Source organism: Atractosteus spatula, chromosome 11 (genome assembly GCF_055471065.1).
Source record: "Atractosteus spatula isolate fAtrSpa1 chromosome 11, fAtrSpa1.hap1, whole genome shotgun sequence".
In the NCBI taxonomy this organism is placed as follows: Eukaryota; Metazoa; Chordata; class Actinopteri; order Semionotiformes; family Lepisosteidae; genus Atractosteus; species Atractosteus spatula.
Genome location: NC_142716.1, coordinates 42234522 through 42257658, shown reverse-complemented (window position 1 = coordinate 42257658; position 23137 = coordinate 42234522). Strand labels below are relative to the sequence as shown.

Here is a 23137-nt window from a genome sequence, read left to right as displayed (position 1 = left end):
AAAAGAGGAAGATGAATGACTGAACTTCAGTGAAAATCCCAAAGAGACAAGCAGACAACATCAATTCTCTTAAATTGTAGCCTGCTTATAATTTGTTATGGTGTATTACACTTTACAGCTACCAAAAAAAGGATGGATAAATAAATAAAGTTTGCATACCATTTGTTTTTGGACAACTATGCCTGAGGAAATTCTATATTATCAATCACCATAAATGTCTCCAGAAACAGTGAGCTGAGTGGTAAACAACAGATTTTTTCTTACTAAATAAATTAACAAATTAATTCACAACAGTATACTCTGCATGGTCTGCCTGGAGAGTTTGTTACTTGGGTCACATACATACAAACAAAAACGACAAAAATGTGTTTTCAAATAGCTGTCTGTTGAATGTTTTGGAATTTAGTTGACAACTGAGAAGATTTAAACTGAAAAATGTGAACATGATAAAGTTCTTTTACGAAAATCCAGGTGCTGTCTGAATGTTAGACACTTACTCTGAGCTGTAATATACAGTTGTGTTGCAGCTAAGTAAAATCTTAAAGGAAATATAAAAGGGGCTATTTCACTGAAATCCATGTTTACCAGTCTCAATATGTTATTATTGAAGCTTTCTTGCAGATAGAGTGCTTCCATGTGGAAACAGGACGTTTTCGGTTTTAATTTCAAAGCTGGTCCACAGTCTGCTTGGGACTGTCTGGGTCTTTCAATATTATCAGTTACAGTAATTATTTCTCAGTTGGTAGCAAAATCACTGTAATCACAGCTCAAACCATCCAATACAGGTGAGCTGACAGGAGAACTGAATACAAATGCTGACTGAAAAGTAGGGTGTTTTGTGAAACTATTTCTTTTGCTGTGGAGCTATAACCTTACATAACATATAACTGTAAGTCACTATGCATTTCTGTCTAGTACAGATGTCTGTCATAGCTAAGCCCTGGAGCAATTGAGATTTCCTCAGGACTGACATTAGAAGGATTGTGTTAGACATCAACACTAAGTGCTTAAGAAGCTTTTTGCTTGTAATCTTAACACTACAGTATATCACTAATGATATAAAAGATGGGTAGGGAGTGGTTCCCTAGATCTGAAAGTCATTGTATATTAAAATACTGCAGTTAATACAATGTCTAGCAGAAGTAAGTGGAGAACACAAATATACAATTATTTGGACTTTTTAATGCATCCTAAGGCTTTAACAATCACAGCAAATTAATATGTCTTGATCAATATTTATTGATACAGTACTGATTTTTAAAAAAACATTTTAAATATTTCAGTTGAGTCAAACATAAACACTATGGTCAAATATGTAGGAGCCTCACAGCTTCAAGCTTTTCTGTTATTGGAGCTGGAAGGACTACAGAACCTGTACAACACTGTTTCTGCTCCATGTCTAGTGGGAAGCCCATGTTTGCCATTACTAATATCACAGACATCCGAGCAGTGCAAACGGGGATTGGGGCCACACATTTGCTGCTAAAAAAGAGCTAGTGCCCAAGAAACAAGTTTTTGAAAAGCCAGCCATTGGCAAACGCAGCTTTGTTGGCAGTACTGCTCACTATTATTTTTTTTCTTTTTTCTGCAAGTTCTAGGAGAATCTGCCTCTGGTGGTCAGGCTGTCTCCCTCATCTAAAGTCAAGGGACAGTGTCTTGTTGACAGCACCTTTCTTGAGGTGGAGTATTTCTAGTGGTCAGTTGTCAGTAGCCCCTGGGCTCCATGCTGCCACTCGGGCAGCAGTCACTGAGATGAGCAGGAGTTTCCAATAAGACCCTACACTGCTCCACAGCTCCACTTGCTCCAGTTTCTCTTTGTGCTCTAATCCCTGATATGACTCGTCAGAGGCCCTGAGATACCCCGTCCTGAAAGAGGGCCTTCGGATTGCATGATTAAATAGGTGCAAACATAGACGGGACATCCCCTGCTCCCCACCATCCTCACGCCAGGAGAGGCTATGCACTCCCCCTTCCATTTCAGTCCTTGACACAACACCCAACCCCCCCCCCCCCCCCAAGTCTCGACTGTCCGTTTTTTTGTTGTTCTTTTTTTTTCAAGGTTTTTTTTTTACATATATACTTTTCTCAAATCCTTCAACTTAAAAAAGTTTAGAAAAATAAAATGTTTTTATGACGACCGACCGCTTTATTTTTTTCCCTCTCTGTTCTCTACCGCTGTCGCCGTCCTCCCTGCAAGGCTGTCCCTCGTGAAAGCGAACCAACTCCATACCTGCCCCACTTGAGCTGGGTTGACGTTTCTCCGCCTGGACGTCACCCTGCGCTTTCCCCTCTGACCGCTGGTCAGCCTTGATAGAAGGATTCCTTTTGCTTTTTTTTTTGTTTGTTTTTTTTTCATGGTTGTCGTTTTTTTGTTGTTTTTTTTTAGTTGTTCGTTCTCAATTCCGCCCTTTTCGGTGATGTCCGCCGTTGCTCATTACATTATTCTTTTTTTTTTACTAAAAATAGAAAAAAATAGGCATAAGTTTATAAATAAAGAGTTCTAGTAACAATTTGCATACTCTATAACATTTATAATACAGTTTAGTAATAAACCCTTTATTAATCCTTAATAGCTAATGAATTCATAGTATATTAACCATTTATAGACTTTGTATAAATCCAGTTATTAACATTTACATCTGTAGACTTCATATAATGTGTGTTGTAATATAAAAAATGGAACAGGTGCCTTATATAGTGCGGATTTGGCCATCACTCAGCTGTGCTGTCTGATCATTTTGTAATATATTGACTCTAAAAATGAAAACATTTTATAGGTTGTGTTTTGTTAGGTTGTCCACCTGTCAACTTGTCAATAATGCTAATGTTAATAAGTGTTTGTAAGTACTATATTAACAGTTGATATGCCACTGTATTTATTCATTAATAATTAAGTATTAATAAAGGATTGGTTACTGTTTTTCAAAACTTATTCCATCAAAAGTGTTAGTGATTTTTAATATGTTCATTCAAGGGACATAGAGGTTTGCATTCTGTGCATAGATAGGACCTGAAGTGGCTTTTTCTGATCCAAATGACTGTAGTGCATTTTAGTGTTCTGAGTGAACGGCATTCAAAATGAAACATTATGCCATGGTGATTTTTTTTCTTTATCAGAGAATATTAGTCTGCTTACATAAAACCTTGTTTAGCCTCCTCGTTTTTACAGCCAGCAATCACTGTGAACTGTGAATCTCACATAGGCACAGCTTTTCTTATTTTAGGTGCAACATAGAACATTGTCTAACCAGCAACATAGAAAGAAAGCAATCTTGACTGCTTCAGTGGGGGAAAGAAAGTACATTGCATTGTTTGTATAGCCAAATCATTTGTAAGAGTGTTAAGAAGGTCTTAGAAGATTGCAAAGAGTAACCTATCTGAACTAGTTTAAAAAAAGTGAAAATGTTTTATTTGGTTTTATGATATGGACAGTACCCCCTTTCCATTTGTTGTTAAATTTTTCATAAAAGGCAAAAACAAATGTCAAACCTAACGTTCTTTCTGGTTAACCAGCAGGTGGTCATTCAAATATGGTGGAGAGTTAAAGTAATTAATAACAGAAATCAATCCCTATGTTGCAACAAGGGTAAAGCAAATCAATGGCTTATAAATGGAGTTGAAATGGACTCTTGAAGGAGGGTAATGAGTTGCTTTGGTCTTGTTAAAAGATGTTCTTTTTTCTGATAAGAAAAAAAAGATTTATTACAGAACATGAGTTCTTGCGTATAAAAGGGACTTCCTTGCACAAGCCCTGAGACTGAGATTAGAATTGAGGCAACATAGTGATACATCTTCAGCTGGATGCTTGCAGATTTTTTTTAATGACAACCTACTGGAATCAAGAAGCTGTGGAAGGTACCTAAATGTACTCAGATTTTAGTTTTAAAAAAAAATGTGTCTTGGGGCCTATGTGGTATTAGAGACTCCCTAATTCAGAGAGATATTCAGCACTGTATAGCTCTTCAGAAGAAAATAAAGCCAGACTTTAATTTTAACATCACTTTGTAGTTTCTCACACCACCCTGGAGAAATAAACAGATGTGCTGCAGAATACTAATCACACTCAATAATGCAGCTCAGTCTGCTACGCAAAGCCTGTTATCAGGATTCACAAGGGTTTTTTTTTCTGAAGATCTGCTTGACAAACACAGAACAGCCCAACACCGGTACAAGGGCCTTGTTAAAAGTAACACAATATTAGACTTCCTTCTTTCTAACAAAAGATGATGGTGGACAAGAATTTGCAAGATCGGCAATGTCAAGCATATTAATCACTCTGGGGGAAGAGTGAAAGGGGAAGTTAATGGTTTGAGAAAACCTGTGTTGCGTTTCTGCTCATCTTTTGATGCTGTCACAGCTTGTCCTGGGTACTGTAGCTCTCTTCATTTCTAAAGTGAATAGAAACTCCACTACTGTGCCAGCTGATATACAGTATATTCACAGTAACCTTAAGCAAACATCTGTCCCTAATTTGTAATGGAGTTATTGAGATCAACTTATTAAAAGCAGCAGTAAAGATCTCTACTGACAGGATCAGAATATGGGATTCCATTTTTCACCATGTGTTTCATTTGAGTTAAAATTACAAGGGAACTGTAGTTTAATCACAAAGGAAGTGCTGGTCAATGCAACAAAAAATCTGGTGACTGAAATAATTAAGGGATGCCAACAATCATTAAGAAACCTGAATAGTCTCTCATCATTTTATTTTCCCTGCAGTGAGAAGCCTCTAAGTGAAACTGGAAGCAAAGTCCCTTGAAAGAACAAAAAAAAAAACATGATGCAACAGATAATTATTTTCAATAAATATATTGAAGTGCAATGGTAAACACTTAAATGTGATCATTTTTAATTTTGTTAGGCAATCAAAGCCATCAGTTTCTTTACTGAAATATGTGACATAAAATGAAAACAATATATTAGAAAATTTAAGCAGAACAGAGCAAAATCATTTTTTCTCCATTTTGAATTCAGTTCCACACATCCTGGTTTTACATTCAGTAGGTTCATAAAAACTCAAAGTACGAAAGGTACAATACAGTGAATAGAGTATGATCAGCAACATGAAAACAGTATAGCAATACACAAAAAAGACCACAGGATAGAGCAATAGATATATAAAAGAAAAAGGATTCAATGACAGAGTGGTAATTGGCAACAGTGTACATATAATTATATATAGATTTTTTTGCTTTGTTTTGTTTTTCTACAAATCTCTTGACAGAATAAAAACAACATTTGAACAGACTGAAAAGGAAGAGTTTGAAAATACCCAATTTTAAATGACTTCATTAAAAAAAAACCTGATGGACCAAAATACAAGGCTTACTGATTCTTTCTCTTCATTAACCCTTTTATATAGCATCTTCAATAGACACTTGCCCACGAATCCCAAGTCTATGAGAATAAAGATAGACATCACTGATTCAACAGGTTCAATCTCAGCTGCAGCAATACTGTGGATTGCTTCCTTCCATAGGCTGGTAAAGGCATTTTACCAACAACTGAGAAATTTATCGGCTCTGATAACTGATCCATTTTACTCTTCACAGCACGCTGTTCTGTAGCTTAAACCCCACGGTCTGTGTGGAGCTGATGTGTGTCCTTTATGGAAGAAAGGCTAAGTGAAAACAGAAAGGCGGAATCTGTCCTTCACACACACCTGGTTTTTACAGCTGCCTTGTTCTAATGTTAGTTCAAAGACCAGATGCCATACAAGAATTCAGGCCCACTCAGCACACTTACATGTTTGCTATAGAAATACACCACCCCACAGCTTCTGAGCTGCGCAAGGCTGTTGGGCAATGGGCAATACTCATTTCTGTGTTATCCTTTTAGAGTACAAGGCAGTAAAAAATTGTATGGCATCTTATCTTCTGGACACCAGCAGTGTGGTAAGAGGACATTCTGTCTTGGCTTGACTTCTTTGCACTGGTCACCAATTTGCGACACTGATGTGTGCATTGTATTTCAGCTGCCTACAGTGGAGGAATAGAGCACCATTTTGGAGTTCCGCAGCAGCTATTCAAAGCTCATCTATCGCAGACTGATGTAATGCAAAGCCCACAAGGTTCTGCACAAGGAACTTTTCTGTCGTGTCAAATGGGTTAAAATAAGTAATTGAAACCATCTTCTCATCATTTTAATTTACAATATTTATCAATCACAGTCTAAAGTAAAAGGCCAGTGTTGCGCCTTCACTCTTTTTATGTGATTGGCACTGCATTACCTTTGGTCTCAAAACCATTTTCAGCTGTAGCTCATTTCTTTATTCAGGGGTCTATTTCTCATTCAGTTGGCGGAAACGAGAGTCTGTTTAATGCGCAAAGCTGGTGATAAAACGACATTTCTGGGCCGTTTTGTTTGGAATTTTGTTAAAAAAAAACCCCACACACAGCTGTTCAAGTCCTTACTAAAATAGAAATACATGACATGTTGATGAACATTTGAGAACTACTCCAGGTTGTCACGCCAGAAGCTGCTTTTGATTAGCGACACTGAAGCCCATCCAGCAAAAATGGGATAAACTATAAAAAGACTAATGTGGGGAAAGAAATCTTGCCGTACTGCCATTTTGTACTGGACACTAGCCCATGGTGCCATCTTACAAATGACTGCATTAACGGAGCCAATTAAACTGGCAATCATTTAATGGCTTCACTGCAGCATCCATGCAAGAAAAGGGATTTCATCACATCAATTGGCAAGCTGTAGGAATTAATTTAGATGCTTCCACTCTCCCTGTATTCTTTTACAAAGGTTTATTCATGCAATTAAAATCTTTCTTGTCAAGGTACGTACAACAAAGTGGAATTAAAAACAAAGAAAAGTGGAGTGGCTCTTTCTGACAACCTTATAATGCTGAAAGAAGGGCCTAGCAAGAAAGAGTGATGGGAAATAATACATACAGGGTCAGAAACAAAATGGTTTGGTAGTTTAATTTTGTGCTGAAGTTGACATGGTCTGATAGGTAATGATGGGGGTATATTAATGAATAAAGAAACATTGACATTTGCCAGAGTTTTCGTAGGGGAAAGTGATTTTATTAACTGTACCTACTGTATATCAATGCATAGTACATGTTCTACTCTAGAGATGTGGGCCCCAGCCCTGGTCTTGGGATGAACAGATGCCCACAATGAACTTTTCTTTTTTTCTTTACATTTCTTTACATTTTAGTTACCCGAATGAGAGGAGTTCAGAAATTCAAAAACTGGTCCAGAGTTGACTTCTCCTTCCAGTTCCATCCAACATATCAAGAACTGAAAGCAAATTCAGAAATATGCCCCAAACAAAACTGAAATCAATTAGCCAGCAATTAAGAGATCAGCAAGGGCAAAAACCTGAAGCCACAGATGTCTCTCAGGACCAGGGCTGGGCACCCCTGCTCGGGAGTTTGGGGGTATAAATTGTTTAAAGCCCTTCCGATTTTAAGCCAAGGGGCTTCATTTAATTAGAGCTAAAAATGAAAATGTGTATATTAAAAAGGGAAGCTGCCATTCCAGTGTTTAAAGCAAAATGAAATAATCTCATTCTTTATGTTTTAAGAAGAAACCTATGTTGTTTGACTATTCCAGAATAGAGGATGTTGATGCATGTAAAAGCACAATCCCAAATCCATACAAAAGAAAGGACAAGGGAAGTCATTTAAAATTGTGTCCATCATTATTGACTGAAAACCAAATAAACCCCTTTCACTTTCAGAGAGCAGCTTTAATTCCTATTAGTAATTTTGACACAGTGAATACATACAATAATATAGCTCAACAACACACACTTCACAGAGTCATGTAATCAGAAACATCTATAAAGACATCAGCTATCTCTCCTCTTCCAAAAAGGTATAAATAATGTTGTTTAAAGCATTTTTTCCTGAATTATATAAAAATGTCCCATGGTGTATCCCTTAATAGTATATATAAAAGGAAGAACATTTTATTTTCTAGTTCAGTGTTCTACTTTTCATTTAAATCTAATTAATATACTATAACAATTTTAATATACTAATAAATACTGTTTTTCAACACCTTATACTATAATACACAAGTACTGGTATGCATTTAGTTAGCTCTATAAATCAAAACACTTTGGAAATGTTCAAAAACCAAGATAAAAAAAATAAATTTAGCATGACAGAACTGTGGTAACAAAAATCCTTAAAAGACATTTTAAATGTTATATACAATTATTGACAAATATATTTTATGTCAGTATTTTTGTGTTCCATTACCACATATAGCTGGTTTTAAAAGATGTCCATGCCAACTAATTTTTCCTTCTTCTTTAAATATTTTTCGCTATTGTTCCAGACTTGATTGTTTTTCTTCTGTTTTTAAATATTTGCAAAAATGGTGCTTGGCAATATCAGAAATCAAAAGAGAAAGTGCATTTCTATAAAACACTGCAAGAAACAATATTGCTTTCAAAGCATCCAGAGCAACCACAGAAACTTAAAATAAGGATTTAAAACAACATTTAAAAATGTGAAATAAATTAATGGCCCAGCACAAGTTTGGTTTGTTAAAGAGACAGCATAATATTTCAAGATCACAATTTTCAATCTATTGATCCATTACCAGAGAACTGCTTATTTCTGGTATGAACTGTAGCAACCTGGAAGCACAATGGGCAAGATGGGACTACACTCTGGACAGGACATCAGTCCATCGCAGGGCAGAGACACACAAAAGCATGGAGGGAATGTGTAGTATGAATATATAGTTCATAGGGTTTTATTACAAATTATATTTTTTGGTTATCTCATGTGACAAACCGTAACTGGTAAAGTTTGGATTTTGATCAGATTCATTCAGAAATGTATACTGAGGCTAATCTCTTTCTAATTGTTCTTGAAACCATTTATTTTCCAGTTAAAAGTCACAGAGACTGTAGCTGTGTTCTGTCAGTACAGCTGAACCATTGTTAAAGAAAGCTTTTGGTACTGAGCATAAGAAAAAAACTTTCTGTAGGTTTGAAAGGCTGGCTTGTACATGTGAACATACCGATTCCAATCATACTATTGCGTCTCAGTGTAAATCTTTGGTCTGATTTGCTTGGTCAAGAAACTGCATAAGTAAAAGTCTTAATGTGCATACTGTATGATTTTCCATTTTTATCAGTAAAACTCTTTCTGAATACATTTTACTTAGAATCGAGGACTATTCTGTCTGAAAGCAGGAGAGAGTTCTGTAGCAATTCTCTACAGTAAAGAAGACTCAGCTCCTTTTCACAATGCAGCACTGGTGCAAATGATCCGCTCCAGGGAACTGATGTGATGGCTTGAAGAGAACTGGGAAAAAGGTAAATAACCTGAAATTGCTCCCAGGAGCTACTGAATTGATCCAACCTGGCTTCCAGAAAATTGTGTTTCCTGGCTTGGATCCTGAAATGATTTGGCTGAGTGTATGTGTGCATTTTAGTTTGGTGTGATATTGTGTACTGCACTGAGAGAATCATTGAGGAGTAAACTATAATGGGGTTCCTAACTGTTTCTTGGGAACACAAGCCTCCACTTAGAAAGCAAAAACAGGCCCTAAAATGTGGAGGTGACTGACCCCATGCCTGGCCATGTTGCTAACCAACTCCAGTTTGGGTTTCAGTGAGGAATTTTGGAGTCTATTTGGAAGAATTTTCCAAGATTTGGAATCTTGGTTATCATGTTTGCCTTTACTGTGTCCTTTTTCCATCTTGTGTACATTTTTAAAACACACTAATGCTTGTAATCTGCATAGAAAACTGTACAAGGTATTACAGTTGTAGAATACCTTGTATAGATAACTATACAAGGGGCTGGGGGTATGTCACAAGAGTTCAGCACATTTGTTTCTGTGGAGGTACCTTGAACAGAAAATAATGAACCTCATGGAATAGGGTTCACTATATTTGCACAAGCACTATTTGTATCCCCTCTGCCTGGCTTCTTTGGGTACTCAGAGGAGGTAAATCTGTTTCTCTTTGCATCACACATGCCCTCATAAACAATATTAATTGCTAGGCCACAGTTACACAATCAGAGAATTACAGTCTAAAGTAATTGAAATGAAAAGGCATACAAGATTTAATCCTTGTGTTACGTTTTTTTTCCCCACGTTCGTTTCCCCAAAACGAACAGAAAAAAACCTCCTTTTTGTAAAAAACAAATCCCAATCAAATTCATATATCCCAATTGCTACCTTCACATTTGAGAATCAAGGGGAGAATATAACGTCTGGTACAACAGCCGTAGCAAGTATGGTAATAGACTGAGCTGGCTGTACTAAGCGGAGTTAGTCTAGTGTATCTTCAAATGAGATCAGTGGTTATTGACTCAATGGTGTTATCTCTAATCTGTGAAGTAAATTGCCTTGGATGCTAGTTTCCTGCAGAGTCTCTTTTTCTCCCCCATAACTCCTCCTTACAATGCCATTTGGAGAGGACTGCTATTTATCGTGTGCCTTGTAAGCGTCTGTGACTCACTTGTGTTCCCTCCTCTTGGAGGGTATATGATCAACGTCTTTAGCAGTTCAGTATTTGAGCACCTCAGAAGTTTATCGGCTTATTACTCCATTGTCTCCTCAGTCCCGAGACGTGGGTGTGTTATATTAACTAAAGGAAATGCACTATCATTGTTTCTCAGTACACCGCACACTGAAAACCAGGTGCCAGGTGTAAGGATACCTCCCGGGAATATTAGGCACAGGAAATAAGCCAATCTCACTTTTTCTGTCATGAAGAAACACTCCAAAGGATCTTTCAAGCCATAGAATGAAAAAGACATTCTAGAATTTCTTAAGGGCTGATTTTTCCTGTGTGTCAGAATTTTCTCGTGTGTGCTCACTCCTCACATCAGGTATGGTATTGTTCAGCTAAAAAGTGTTAGATAGAATTCCCCGTGTTGTTTCTCACAATAGATGTAGCCTGTAAACAAAAATCAATACATTCCAGTGACAGAACTGTTCCTTGTTCTTCTTTTCTATGCAATGCTGGGGCCTTTGTAATGGTTATAGCAAATTTAAAGTTTAATTTGATTTTTTTTTTGCCCAAGGTGGTAACTTCCAGGATTTTTCTTCTCAAGTGAATCATGGAGCTAATTTGGAAAAGCAGAAGTTATCAGGATTTGCAGTAGTCAGGCCATTAAACGTGCATATATTTACTTAATGGGTAGCAAACCCGTGCAGCATTGTAACTTCAATTTGACTGAAACGGATCTTTTTGTGGCAGCACACAGACCAGAGCAGCAGGGATTGATATAGGTATCACAGCCTTATAACCAGCAGTGGTAAAGGAACACTCTGTTTTTACAAGCTCTCTGTTATTGGTACTATTACATCAGTAACACTATAGATCCCTGTGTTCAAGTTAAACATCACTCTATTCCCTGGCTAGAGAACTATGGCTTTCCCACTTCATTTCATCAGGCAACCTTTTTTTTTACCACATCCTTTGTAACAGAGTTAGGCCTTATGAAGATTAACTACAGAGTTAACAACTTTGAGAGAAGCGATTCTATAAACCAAATGAACTGAAAGAGCCATAGTTGCCCACGTTTTCGTGGCCTTACTCCACGTGTGGTGATGACAATGAGCAGGCCCAGAGAGGTGGTACAGGTGAACTGCACTCACCCTGCAGTGCAATCACAGATCTGGAACAGGCACCTTTCTACTGTTCCAATTCTTTCATTCATCACAGCACCAGCTAATGCATCTAGTCGCCAAAACAGTAATTTAATAACACAGATCTGGTAACGTTCTGAGATCCTTCTCACAGCGGGGAGTCAAAGCTCATGCTTAGCCCTGGAAGCTGTGGTAATGAAGACTAATCTCAGCATTAACCACTTGCCTTTGCCATTAGTATTATTATTATAATCTCCCTGAAGCTTGGTTCACTCTTGTAATGTATTCTTTTCTTCCACACAAGCTTAGCGGTAGCATGTGACCAGCTGCCTTTTCTTATTTCGGGTACTAATAACTGTTTACTGCTGTGCATCGCCACATTAGTCAAGAGTCCAATCCCTTCATAGGATATAACCCTGTTTCTTGGCACTCTATTATCATACTTATGTCGACCCTACTGTAGGTGAACTATAAATATAGTATTCACTACAGAATGTCTTCCTACCTTGGCATCAACAGTCTCAAACTCCTTTATCCCTTTACTCTTACCAAACCACTTTTTATACGAGAGAAACAGAACCAACAAAAGTCAGCTGAACAAAGGAGAGCTTTTCAGATACCAGCAACGAGAATCTTGAATGAGGTCAGGAAAGTAACACTGAAACAGTCCAGTCCCCTGAAGACTGAACCTCGATCACACAACAGGATCTTTTGAAGAGTCGCCCTGATCGGGGCAGCCCATCCCTCGCACCTTTCTGAGCATGCTCATTTTAAGACCCCCGCCCCCCCCCCCCCCCCCCCCCCCCCCACGACCTCCCATTCCCTTCCCTCCCTTCAGAAATGCTTCCGAAGGACCCTCTCCAATAGGGAGCTACCTTTCAGCACACAGACGGACAAGAGCCAGAAATACATTTGACAGAAATAAAAATGAAGCAAAGTATTAAGAAAAAGTTGCAAGAATCTTCGAATAAATTGACAAGGGGGATGGGGGGCCATGGAGGGGAAGAGGCCATCAGTGTGACCTGGAAGCTTTTTTGTTTTGTTGTTTTAGTTTTCCACGAAGAAGGAGGTGTCTGTTTTGTTTTTGTTTTTTGTTTGTTTTTAACCATTCAGTTGGGGTAATGTTTCTCTTTCTTTAGTAGGGAGTGAAGCGACTGTACCCTCCTCTGTATAGGCTAGCCTGCAACATCAAAGATGAAAAAAAGTTCCAATCAGTATTAAGAAGAAAAACCGGCTGTTGGCTCTTTTTTTCCAAAACTTTTCTTCCCTTTGTAATTTTCATCCTGGACAATATTGTTCTTGTAAATGAAAAGCATGTAGTGGGCTGTAATGCACATTTAGAAAGGTGTAGGCACATATTGGTTTTGGCTGTGATTCTTTAAGGTAATCCTGAATGAGGAGCGACTTGGTAGTGAAATGTCGTCAAACATCACAATCCTTAAAATAAACTTCGGGTTTCATCTATTGGATTGCACATTGCAATTGATATGATTCTGATTTTTTTAGCTACAATGGCAAATAAGGAGCCATATTTATTAGTAAATACGTCTATTTTTATGTCCATTGTTAGTAAAATTAAGGAATACTGATTACATACAGTACCAATTTAAATTGGTATTGTTACAGATATGTACTGTGCACCTGAAGTGTGTTAAAAAAACTTTCTTAATGTGCATCTCCTGTCAAATGTAAGTCTCCTAGTCTAAAAGGCTGTATTGTGCACCAGTGGGAAGGGCTTCTTTTTAATCCCTGCTAGGCTTTGGTAAAACAGAGTGAACAAATCTATAACGTGCTCTCTTTAAACTGCACTGCAGTTTGGCCTGCCTCCGAAGGCTAAAGTCAAAATCTTCAAAGGCTAAATTCTCCTAATTTTAGGGAACCCTCTTACTCATGCAAAATCTTCATAAACGTGGCATAAATTTGTAATTTCAGTGCGCTGGAAATGTGCAAAGAGAATTTTGTGCAACCTCTAAGGAACTCATTATTGGACGGCTTTTTAATGCAAAAAGCATTCGTCTTTCCTTAGGAACTATTAATCAAATATGATTAAAGAATTACAACCAAACCAGTCCTCCTAGGTTTTCAGGCGAGCACTTCTAAATCTACTTCACAGTGTTTGTGCGCCATGCATTTCTGCAGCAGCATTGCTTATTCACTACCAATTCGCTTTTCTCATTAGCCCACGCATCCCCCCTCCCACCCAAAGCAAACCTGCATCTTTTTAAAGGGTGCAGGAGAAGTCTTTTTGTATGGCAAAGAGGGGGGAAATTGCAGAAGAAACAAAAGGAAGAAAATTTGAAAAAAAAAGGAAAGAATAAAAACTTCAGCAACACAGGCCACATTTTTAATTAAGTAAATGAAGAGGAAAAAAATTGTCTTAATTAATGAAAGCTTTTAGCTAGCAGCTGCACCGGGGAATTGTACGGTTTTAAAAATCACACGCATGTCGGCTTGGTAAATTCGAGTCATTTGTCTAAAGCAGAGCGCTCGTCCGATAAACCTCGTGGGTAGGGGAGTTGGGTGCGGTGGAATCATTTTTTTTCTCTTTCTCTCTCTCGTTTGTTCTCTCGCTGTAATCTCCCACGGCACGCCGCTGCACGCGCTTGATGGTCATTAATCTTTCAAAAAAAAAAATCCTCAGCCCCCAGCCCCCACCCCCCACCCGGAAAAGAAAACAAATCGTACTGGGTTTCTGTATTTGGTTTTTGTGTGTTTTTTTGTGCTTTTTTCATCTTTGATGTTAGCTGCAAAAGCTAGCTAAAAACAAACATTAACAGTTTGACTGCATCCCTGCAAAATTCACAAGTGCTAAAAAAAAAACTTAAAACTTACATTGATGTCATTTATGCAAAAAAATATAAATGAAATCAATGGGATGCGTTCCCTTTATTTCATGACATTCACCAGAGAGATGCAACATCCCTTTTCATTTACTAACGTGGCAAGATCTCAGAAGCACATGCTACCTGGAATTAACCGGTGATCAAACATGTAGGAAAACACCCTGCATTATTTCACCATCCTTGATGAAATTGCAATAAAGAAACAACAATTTATACTTTATTCACATTCATCCTAGGTGCTGTTTCAGCCTTCACTTTTTTTAAATTAAATAACAGCATTCTTGTGAAGAATCTCCATATAAATGTAAATCTACACACATGATGTTAATCGAGCACACGTTAAAAAATCCCTTCAAAATCTCCCTAAAATTCTGCTTTATTCCAGTAGGTTGTGCTAAAGAACATTATATATAATTCTGTTTTTCACTCACTGGACCAGCTTTTTTCTTTTGCACCTCTTTATTGAAAGATAACGTATATCTAAAAATGTTTTAAGGTGTGATTTCTCTACTCTAAATAAATATAAATTTCAGAAGCTTTGAAGAGGGAAATATGAACTTACCATAGTACCAACACTGTACGTGGCGGCAGGACCAATTGTGTGGTGATACGGGTCTGCGGTTGCATAGACTCTGCCGTAACTACAGTGAAGACAATTCAGACAGGAGTTTCAATATGAGTTTCACAGACCCTCTATGATCATATTGTTTCAGAAAAATTAAAAAAGAAACTTTTTTTTTGTTTTCTGATGGATAGAGATTATTTCAGAATCTGCGGTGATACAATGTAATACAGCACCATTCTCTCTTTTGCCACCGTAATCCACATAATCCACATAAGGCAGCTAAAGTCAGTAATTGTAATATATGTACAGTACAGTAGTTAACAGAAATGAAGGTAATTAAAGCACCGAAAACACAACAATGAAGCTGTATATCACAGTGGTCCTCAGATAATTCAAAAATCAGTTTATGTGTAGATTACGATCAAATAATTTAAAATAAAGATGAGCCTTGTACCATCAAAGAATTTGCAAAATAATAGCCACACAAACGCTTGCTTTACTATTCTCGGTGTATACGTCACAACCCCGTTCAAAATAAACTATACACGGTGACAAACAATGTTTTGCGTGCAAACCCAAAGTCAGTGTTACCACAGTCAGACTTGAGTTCAGACAAGTACCATTTGATTTCTTCACAGAGGAATTACCGTTACTCATAAGTAACTGCTTTCAACTCCCATCATCACTTTTTCTTCCCAAAGGCTTTCTTTGCACTTGAAATTAATTATATTCAGCACGGTTAAACTGCATAGCAGGTGACCACAGCCCGTATTTTACGGTGATATCGTGCTGTATAAGCGTATATTGGATTTTTTTTTTCCATAGTGGGAACTTTTGTGCCTGACAAGGGCACTAAATCTACCTGAGGAGTATTTGGCATGGTAATTGAGTGGGCCAGTCAGACTGTCCTTGGCTGCTGTTCCACAAAGCAGAAAGGGTTCCTGTGTGTGGTCCTCTCCACAGCCCTGCGTGCCTGCCTGTGTCTCTCTTTTCTTGTTTACTCTCCGAGCAATGTGGGGAGACTACGAATCTTTTCATTGTTGGCGGTTCGGAACTAATCCTTCCAATTTCCTTCTAAGGCGGGACAAGATGTGTCTTATTTATTTACTTTTACTTCACTTTTTTTTTTCAAACGCATGCTTTGCAAATGAGGGTCTGTAGGGAACAGATAAGGTTCTCCTCACTAAGGACTGAGGGCACAAAATCAGCAATAGCAAGGAAAGGGAAAAAAAAGGGAGGGGGATTATTTTGAAAGCGGAAGAACCAGACCTACACATGGTTATTATATATATACATAATATCAGATTTAACTGTGTTTTGTCATCTCGGATTAAAACATCAAAGGTTAGACCTGTTCCGTGAAATTGGAAAACGGAGACGTATTTTCTGGTTGGAGATGCGTTTTTTTTGGTCGAAAAAGCTGCAGGGGAATCCCAAGGTGGAACGAAATATTAGACTACACCTGACAGAGGTCCACACATAATGCTCAATAACTGTTATCACTGATATAGAGACTACAGCCATGGGTATGATACTCCCTTCTCCGTCTCCTCCACAGTGTCCAGCTGCTTCCCAGCATCCATTATGTGAATGTTGTCATGTCTAACCTGTTGCCATCTTATCTTGCAGTCAACCAAAATCCTCATTATCCCAGCAATGCGGCCATTTTCCAGACGGTAGGATAGCTTTCTACTGCACCAACTCAGAATAAACTGCTAAATTAACTGTGGAAATAACAAAAATGATAGTGCAGTGCCACAGATCATGCCCTGGTGTAATTCCTCTAAATCTCCTCAGACAGACTGCTGCAGAAAATAATTAATTTAGATAATCGAGAGTTTGTTTAAAGAAAGTGGAACACAAACCATGAGACCCTGGGACCTTTAAAGACTGGACTGCATCCACTGAGAATTTCTCAGGAATGCATGTGCACATTCTTCCATAATTCAAAATATCAAATTGAGATTAGGCAGCTAGGTCTTTTTCATACTTTTGTCTTTAAGAGACCCCTGCTTGAAAAGGCAGAGAGCGGTTTCAATATTCAGAAGTTACACCGTTCTGTTTCTTTTAACAGACAATGATGAGCTGAAAACCTTTACTTGGGAAACACTTCAAACTCCATATTGCCAAGCACAAGGCAGACAGTTAAAATGCCAGGCAACATCTTTTCAAATCCATGTTAATCCAATAGACAGGAAAATAGGTCCTCTTATTCCAAATAAAAAAATAGAATATAATTACTTTAAAGCATCCAGAGAAAGAAAGAAAAGCAAGAATGAAATAACTCCAGCAGGATAATGCAGCTGTCCAATTTCTGCGCTCACCGATCTCCCTGCTCATAATTTGAGCTGCCGGGAGTTCTGATAAATCTTACATTATCTAGGGTCTTCAGGCTTCCAGGCAGGGCGTATGTTATCACAAGTGACACGCTCAATCTCTCCAAGATTAGATTCCCAGCTGCCCTGATCCAACCTGACAGGGCCCTAGAAGGTCTGGATAAATCACTGACAGCTCCCCAAACACCACAACCTAAACCCCAGGGGCTGAAGGACACGACGCAACAGGCAAAAAGACGTCCCGCTGAAGAACTGCGACTGGAGGCGCTTCAATCCTCATGTTTCCAAACTCCTTCTATAACTAACCAAAACAGCAAGTGGAAGTATGTCTAAACTCACGTATGCATAAGGAAGGAAGGGTATATTGTAACCTACCCGTGCACAATGGCTGTAGTTTTTGGTCATGATACAGATGGGCACATACCTCTTGGTTGTCGAAAGGAAGAAAATCAAATTAAACCTATTTCAACTATTCAAGCATAGTTTAATTGGCAACCTATTATTCAGCTAATTCAAGATATTCCAGATTCATTCACCGTATCAACAAAACATTGGAAACTGGACAGGCCACTAAATCTGAACTCCTTCTTGCAGGTAAAACGGCAATGCCACTCCCAGGCTGAGGGGGGCACTGTGGTGAAGCACCTTACCTGTCGCTGTAAGCGGCTGCAGCTGCGGCGGCGGGCTGGGCATATCTGTATGCTGCGTAACCCCCCTGCCAATGATACAGCAGCGTTAAACACAGCACTTGAATACAAGTCAAAGGACATTAGAAAGGTTACAAACCTGAGGAGGCCATTAGGCCCATGCAGTATATGGTAGTTAGATAATCTCTGGAAAGTGGCTTCAAGGATATTGCTGGGTAGCTTGTTGCATATGTAGGTTTGATTCAACGTGTTTTTAAAACCAAGACAAGCAACCAAGACCAGGATCCTAGAGGCCAACACAGAATGTACTTGGCTTTCTTAGAGAGCCAAACATTCTCTCAGATACAAACTCTGTAGGTCACACTCTATTCACAACACTGCTTTTAAGAACATTTACTGATACTGTAAGGTCAGAGGTGCTAAACTTGCCATAATCCTCAGCAGGTAATTTTAAGTTGACACTCATGCAGACACTCATGTTTTGTATCCCCACCCCCAACACACAGTGCTTTTGTCCACAATTCCCAAATTGCTACTGATAGGCTTCTGTATTTTTCATTTTTTAGCTTTGGGTTGCTAAAAATAAAAATGCAGAGGGGGTGGCTTCAAAACAGGGACACTGTGCAGGAATCCTGAGATGCCAAAATATTTTTTTAACAAGCTCTGCTCTTAACACGCTGTTGCCGGTGGAGCATTCTGCTTTCCTTTAAAAATTAAAGCTGTGTGTGTTGGTGTTAAAAAGAGTGGGTTTGGGGAATTACATAGTGAGACTCTGAGCAAGCGTAGTGCTCTTTTGGGTTAGTTTTAACAACTTACGAACAATAACCCCAGAAGACTGCAAGTGAGTATTTTCTCTTGTTTGATTCATGATTAAGATATAACTCTATGTGCATTTGAGATTGTTTTGGTGGTACTTACTGTGATTATCTACTTCAAAGAGCTGTAGTGGTTTACAATCCACTTACACAGCCTATACTATTAAGGTGCTCTGCACAGAAGCCGGGCTTTAACTAAAGTGCATTGGCAGGGTTTGGAATGTTGTTTCCCCCTTACTACTGGAGTGTATTAGGGGGGAGAGGGAAAGCAGAAGGTGGGGGTTGTATTTGACACCTCCAGCCTTCCCTTTCTTCAAGCGCTGCTGCGATTAACGAGCTTTTAATTAATGCACCAGGTCCATTTGAGGCCTCTGGCAGACTGCCATGATGAGATTTAATGCAGGAGGCATTGTTTTACAGCAGCGGAAGTAAAAGAGAAGATTGATATCAGTCTTAACAGGGAGACCTAACAGATTAGTGCACACGGAAGAGGGTCTGTGAGCACGACAGGGCAGCCAGTTCACAGCACCCAGGCCTAAATGGCTCGCCTAGAGACGCAAGGGGAAGGCAATATAAGAACTGCCATGCTTGGCAAAACCAGCTCTGAGGGAGGGATTGTATTGTGCAGCATTAAAGAAATCACATTTTTAAATGTGCTCCATAGAGAGCAATACTGGGAATTTGTTTTTTGGTTTAAAATCAGCCTAACATGAACGTGAGCCACACACAGTACACAACCTGTTTTAGAGAAATGTGATGAGACTTCAATAGAAGGATGAATTATTTCATTAGTGATTATTTCATCATCTCATTAGTGACATGAGCATTCACTGTACTGACAGGAGAAGGAAACTTTTTTTTTTTGGTGAGATTTTCACGTTTTAAGTTGGATGATTCTCAAAGCTAGAGTGTGGCTGAGACGATGTTCTACCAGCTGGGATCTGAGCTAAAATGAAATCAGGTCACTGATATTGAAAGGCTCCACCGTCTTGAAGCGTGCTCTTTCCCCAGGGACCCTTACTGTGTTCAACCCTGAGCACCGAGCACAAAGGACTCAGCAAAGCATTTAGAGATTCATTTGGGATTTAACACACTGGGGCAGCTGCCTTGTGATATATCTGTAAAGTAACTGTACTTACTACCATGGATGCCTGAGTTCATGCTGGTCCACAAATCACCAGCAGACAGGTTAAAACCAGAAAAAAAAAAACAATGCAGGTATTTGCTGAACATTGCTCAGATGATAATAGGCATCATTTTCTTACTTCTACTGCAATACAGCAACTTCTAATTTGTGTGACTATATTATTTTATTATTTACTGCCTAAGTGGAGAGTGGCATGCTAGTTCTGTTGCCTCACAGCTCTTGGGTCCTCAGTTTAAATTTGGACTTGGGTGCCTTCTGTGGAGAGCTTGCACACCCTCCCTGTGTTCAGCTGGCTTTTCTCTGGGTGTTCCTTTCACTTTTCAAAGACATGCTGGTTAGGTTAATTGGTATCTCCAAAATTGTCCGTGTGTGTGTGCCCTGAGATGGACTAGTATCCCTGGCAGGATATACAGTAGCCTTGCCTTTTGCCCTGTGCTTTTGGATCTCCGTGGCCCTTATCAGGAATAAGTGGGTTTCTGATAACAGATTGATGGAAGCACACCTAATTAGTATCCCTTTTTGAAAGTGAACTTGCTCAGTGTCAAATGTAGTGTAGGTTGTGTAGCTGAACTGTGCAACCAACATGTTTTGTTTGGCAGGTTTTGAAGTGCTTTACTTTATACCCACCCGACTTGGAATCACTAACTGTGTTTTTACATCTTGGCTCACAGCAATGACAGCTGTACCTACATTGGGAGAGCAATGAAGTGCAGACAATCTCCTCTGACCTATTCACCCATCTAGCCAATAGACACAATAGTAGCCCTGCCCTGACTTACAGGAGGTTCGGTACTGACTGACAGAAAGCCACGTGCCTCACTGATGGCACTGTGAGTTTGGAGGAGCCCAGATTGTGGCAGAGGTTGTTGTTTCAGTGGAAGCCAAGAGCCCTCCCTGATAACACCCTGAGGCACTGCCACTTGGGGAATCCTGGTCACAGTTAGCTAGTGATTTGACCCAAATTCGAACCTGCCATATATGGAAAATAGTATTCAACCTGCATTCAGAGTAAGCAGCTTTATCAACTGAGCCACATGGGAGCTTTCATAAATATAATATTTTCCTATAGTTGACAATTTTTTCCAATAAGCGTCAATTTGACACAAGTTGGGGTACAATAAAATGCAATGAGTCATTTTGGAAAAGCCTTAGTTTTATTTAAACCTCAGGTGTTTATATTTTTGTCTGAAATCATCACTTGATTTCCACATTCCATTGCAAATAATATCTTTGCGTGATACAGTACTGTCTAGAGAGGCAAGGGCTGGCTCAGAGTTCATCATTGCTTCCATCTGATCACCTGACAGCCTAATATTTTCTGACAGATAGTATTAGACGTCAGTTTAACAAAGGCTGAGAGTTGACGACTGAAGTATTAGTATTATTTTCTTTCCATTGTGGAAAAATAAAAAAAAAATACCAGAGAAGTCTATTTGCAGTCAGAGCAAAAGAACTTGACTGATGTTTATTGAGTAAGAAATGCCACCTTATTTAAAAAAAAAATCAATAGGTAACGACAAACATCTTGCACATTAAGCCAATACGGAGGACGAAAAGGGCAGAGAGGGGGAGCTGTTGTTTTTCATGCAGGGGCTGGCACACAGAGAGAATATTTCCGCACAAAAAAAAACTAATACAGTACGTGGGACTTTGCCAACTGTGGTAGCAGAAAAGAGCAGTAAAAAAATGTCCGACAGGGGGAGTGATGAAGTGATGAATCCAATGGCAAATTGAAAGGGCACCAAAATGCACACCGTAGCTGTTTCCCAGTAGCCTGTGAAAGTCAGGAGGCGACACGTGGAGGGACTGCTAAGAGTAACACACTCTCAAGTGCTCAAAACCATATACAGTACGATATCTTTTCATTGCTCTGTGCTTGCAAATGTACACAGTGTGCATGGCACTGCTACTACTGTACTAAATGGAATAAGCTTACACCCTGCTTCGCAGAAACCAAGACAGTAGGGCAGAAATGATCTTAGTCTACCCATAGCAAGAATTAAAGACTCCACCTTGGTGATTTGCAAAGTGAAATTTATTTTTAACTGCTTGGTGCATTCCATTTTCAAAGGTGCTTTTATAGCAAACAAAAAAGTTATATGGATCTGGTTAAGTGGCATGTAAGCTTGAATGCAGACAAAACAGCATATAACAACTTCAGTATCCTCATGGACAAAAATAAAACAGCAAACAGGAATGGCTTACTGTTGTACTTGGACGTTTTATCCTTTCTACACTTTGCATTTTATACTTGCCTTTTTGCATTAAAGTAGTCAGGTGAAATTCGGACGCTTCCCCTGTACATCTGTATATTTCTAATACTTATCTTACCACTGTTTCCATTTTTTCAAGTTACATATCAGCTGGAATGCTAAGAAAGAAACTGCAGTTGCTCCTGTGGCTACAACTGACTGAATGGTAAGTTAGTTTGACTTGACCAGTGGGTATTGTTTTTAAACGGACCTGACGATACCCAATAAAAAGGGTGCAGATAGATCTTACACAGGCTGGTGAGGGCAGCCCTAGAACCTGTCTAATTTTAGAACGCAACCCCACTTGACATCAGCTTATGAAAGATTCAGACTCACTCAAGTGCCAAGGTCTGAGATCACAGTGAATCTGCACAGCAGAGCATCGCTGAAGGGGTTTTAAATTTTGTTGTCAGGCTTCTTGGCACGGCACGCAAAGACCTGATCAACACAGGCTTGGCAGCATTGCAAAAAAACATTCAGTAAAAGCAGGTACATTTATCAAGAGACTTCTAATTTTTTATAAAAATTCGAGGCAAAAAAAATTAGTTGTACTTACATAAATTTCTGCACCATAAAAGCCATCTTGGTAAACCACTCTGTGAAAATAAGCAGGAGGTGCAATAAATTATTTTACAGAGGTTCTATTTTGCATGATCTGAATTCCAGTTTTTATATTGTTCTGATTAAAGGGCCCAGATGAAGACTGAATGCCAAATACTACCTGCTACGGATGTTTTCAAATTAGTCTCTAATTAGAGAACCATTGAGATGGTTTTAAGAGAAACAGAAAGCAATGTTCACTCTGCAGATAAACATAACCTTAACTTCATGGTTGTGGATGTTTCCTGTTTTTCCAGTCTGACATAATAATAGCTACATCACAGAAAAATAACAAATGGCACATAAAGAAGAAAAATATAGTGATTTCAGAATCAAAGAAC

The 23137-nt window shown here is 38.8% G+C and overlaps 1 protein-coding gene across 4 annotated transcripts in view; it reads right to left on the bottom strand.

The window, feature by feature from the left end:
• Nucleotides 1–2355: 2355 nt before the first annotated feature.
• The window catches only part of LOC148824075 (RNA binding protein fox-1 homolog 3), a 430118-nt gene continuing 409336 nt past the window's right edge, over nt 2356–23137 (bottom strand). For 2 of the 4 annotated variants that reach the window (XM_088927040.1, XM_088927041.1), the window contains 4 exons: nt 22753–22792; nt 17986–18050; nt 14997–15075; nt 2356–2456 (listed from right to left, as the gene is read on the bottom strand). In XM_088927040.1, coding sequence (XP_088783166.1) covers nt 2454–2456; nt 14997–15075; nt 17986–18050; nt 22753–22792 — 187 coding nt within the window. In that variant the 3' untranslated portion in view covers nt 2356–2453. Of the gene's footprint in view, nt 2457–12667; nt 12772–14996; nt 15076–17985; nt 18051–22752; nt 22793–23137 lie in introns of those variants that run through there. The other 2 variants (XM_088927038.1, XM_088927039.1) reach the window with 1 other exon arrangement.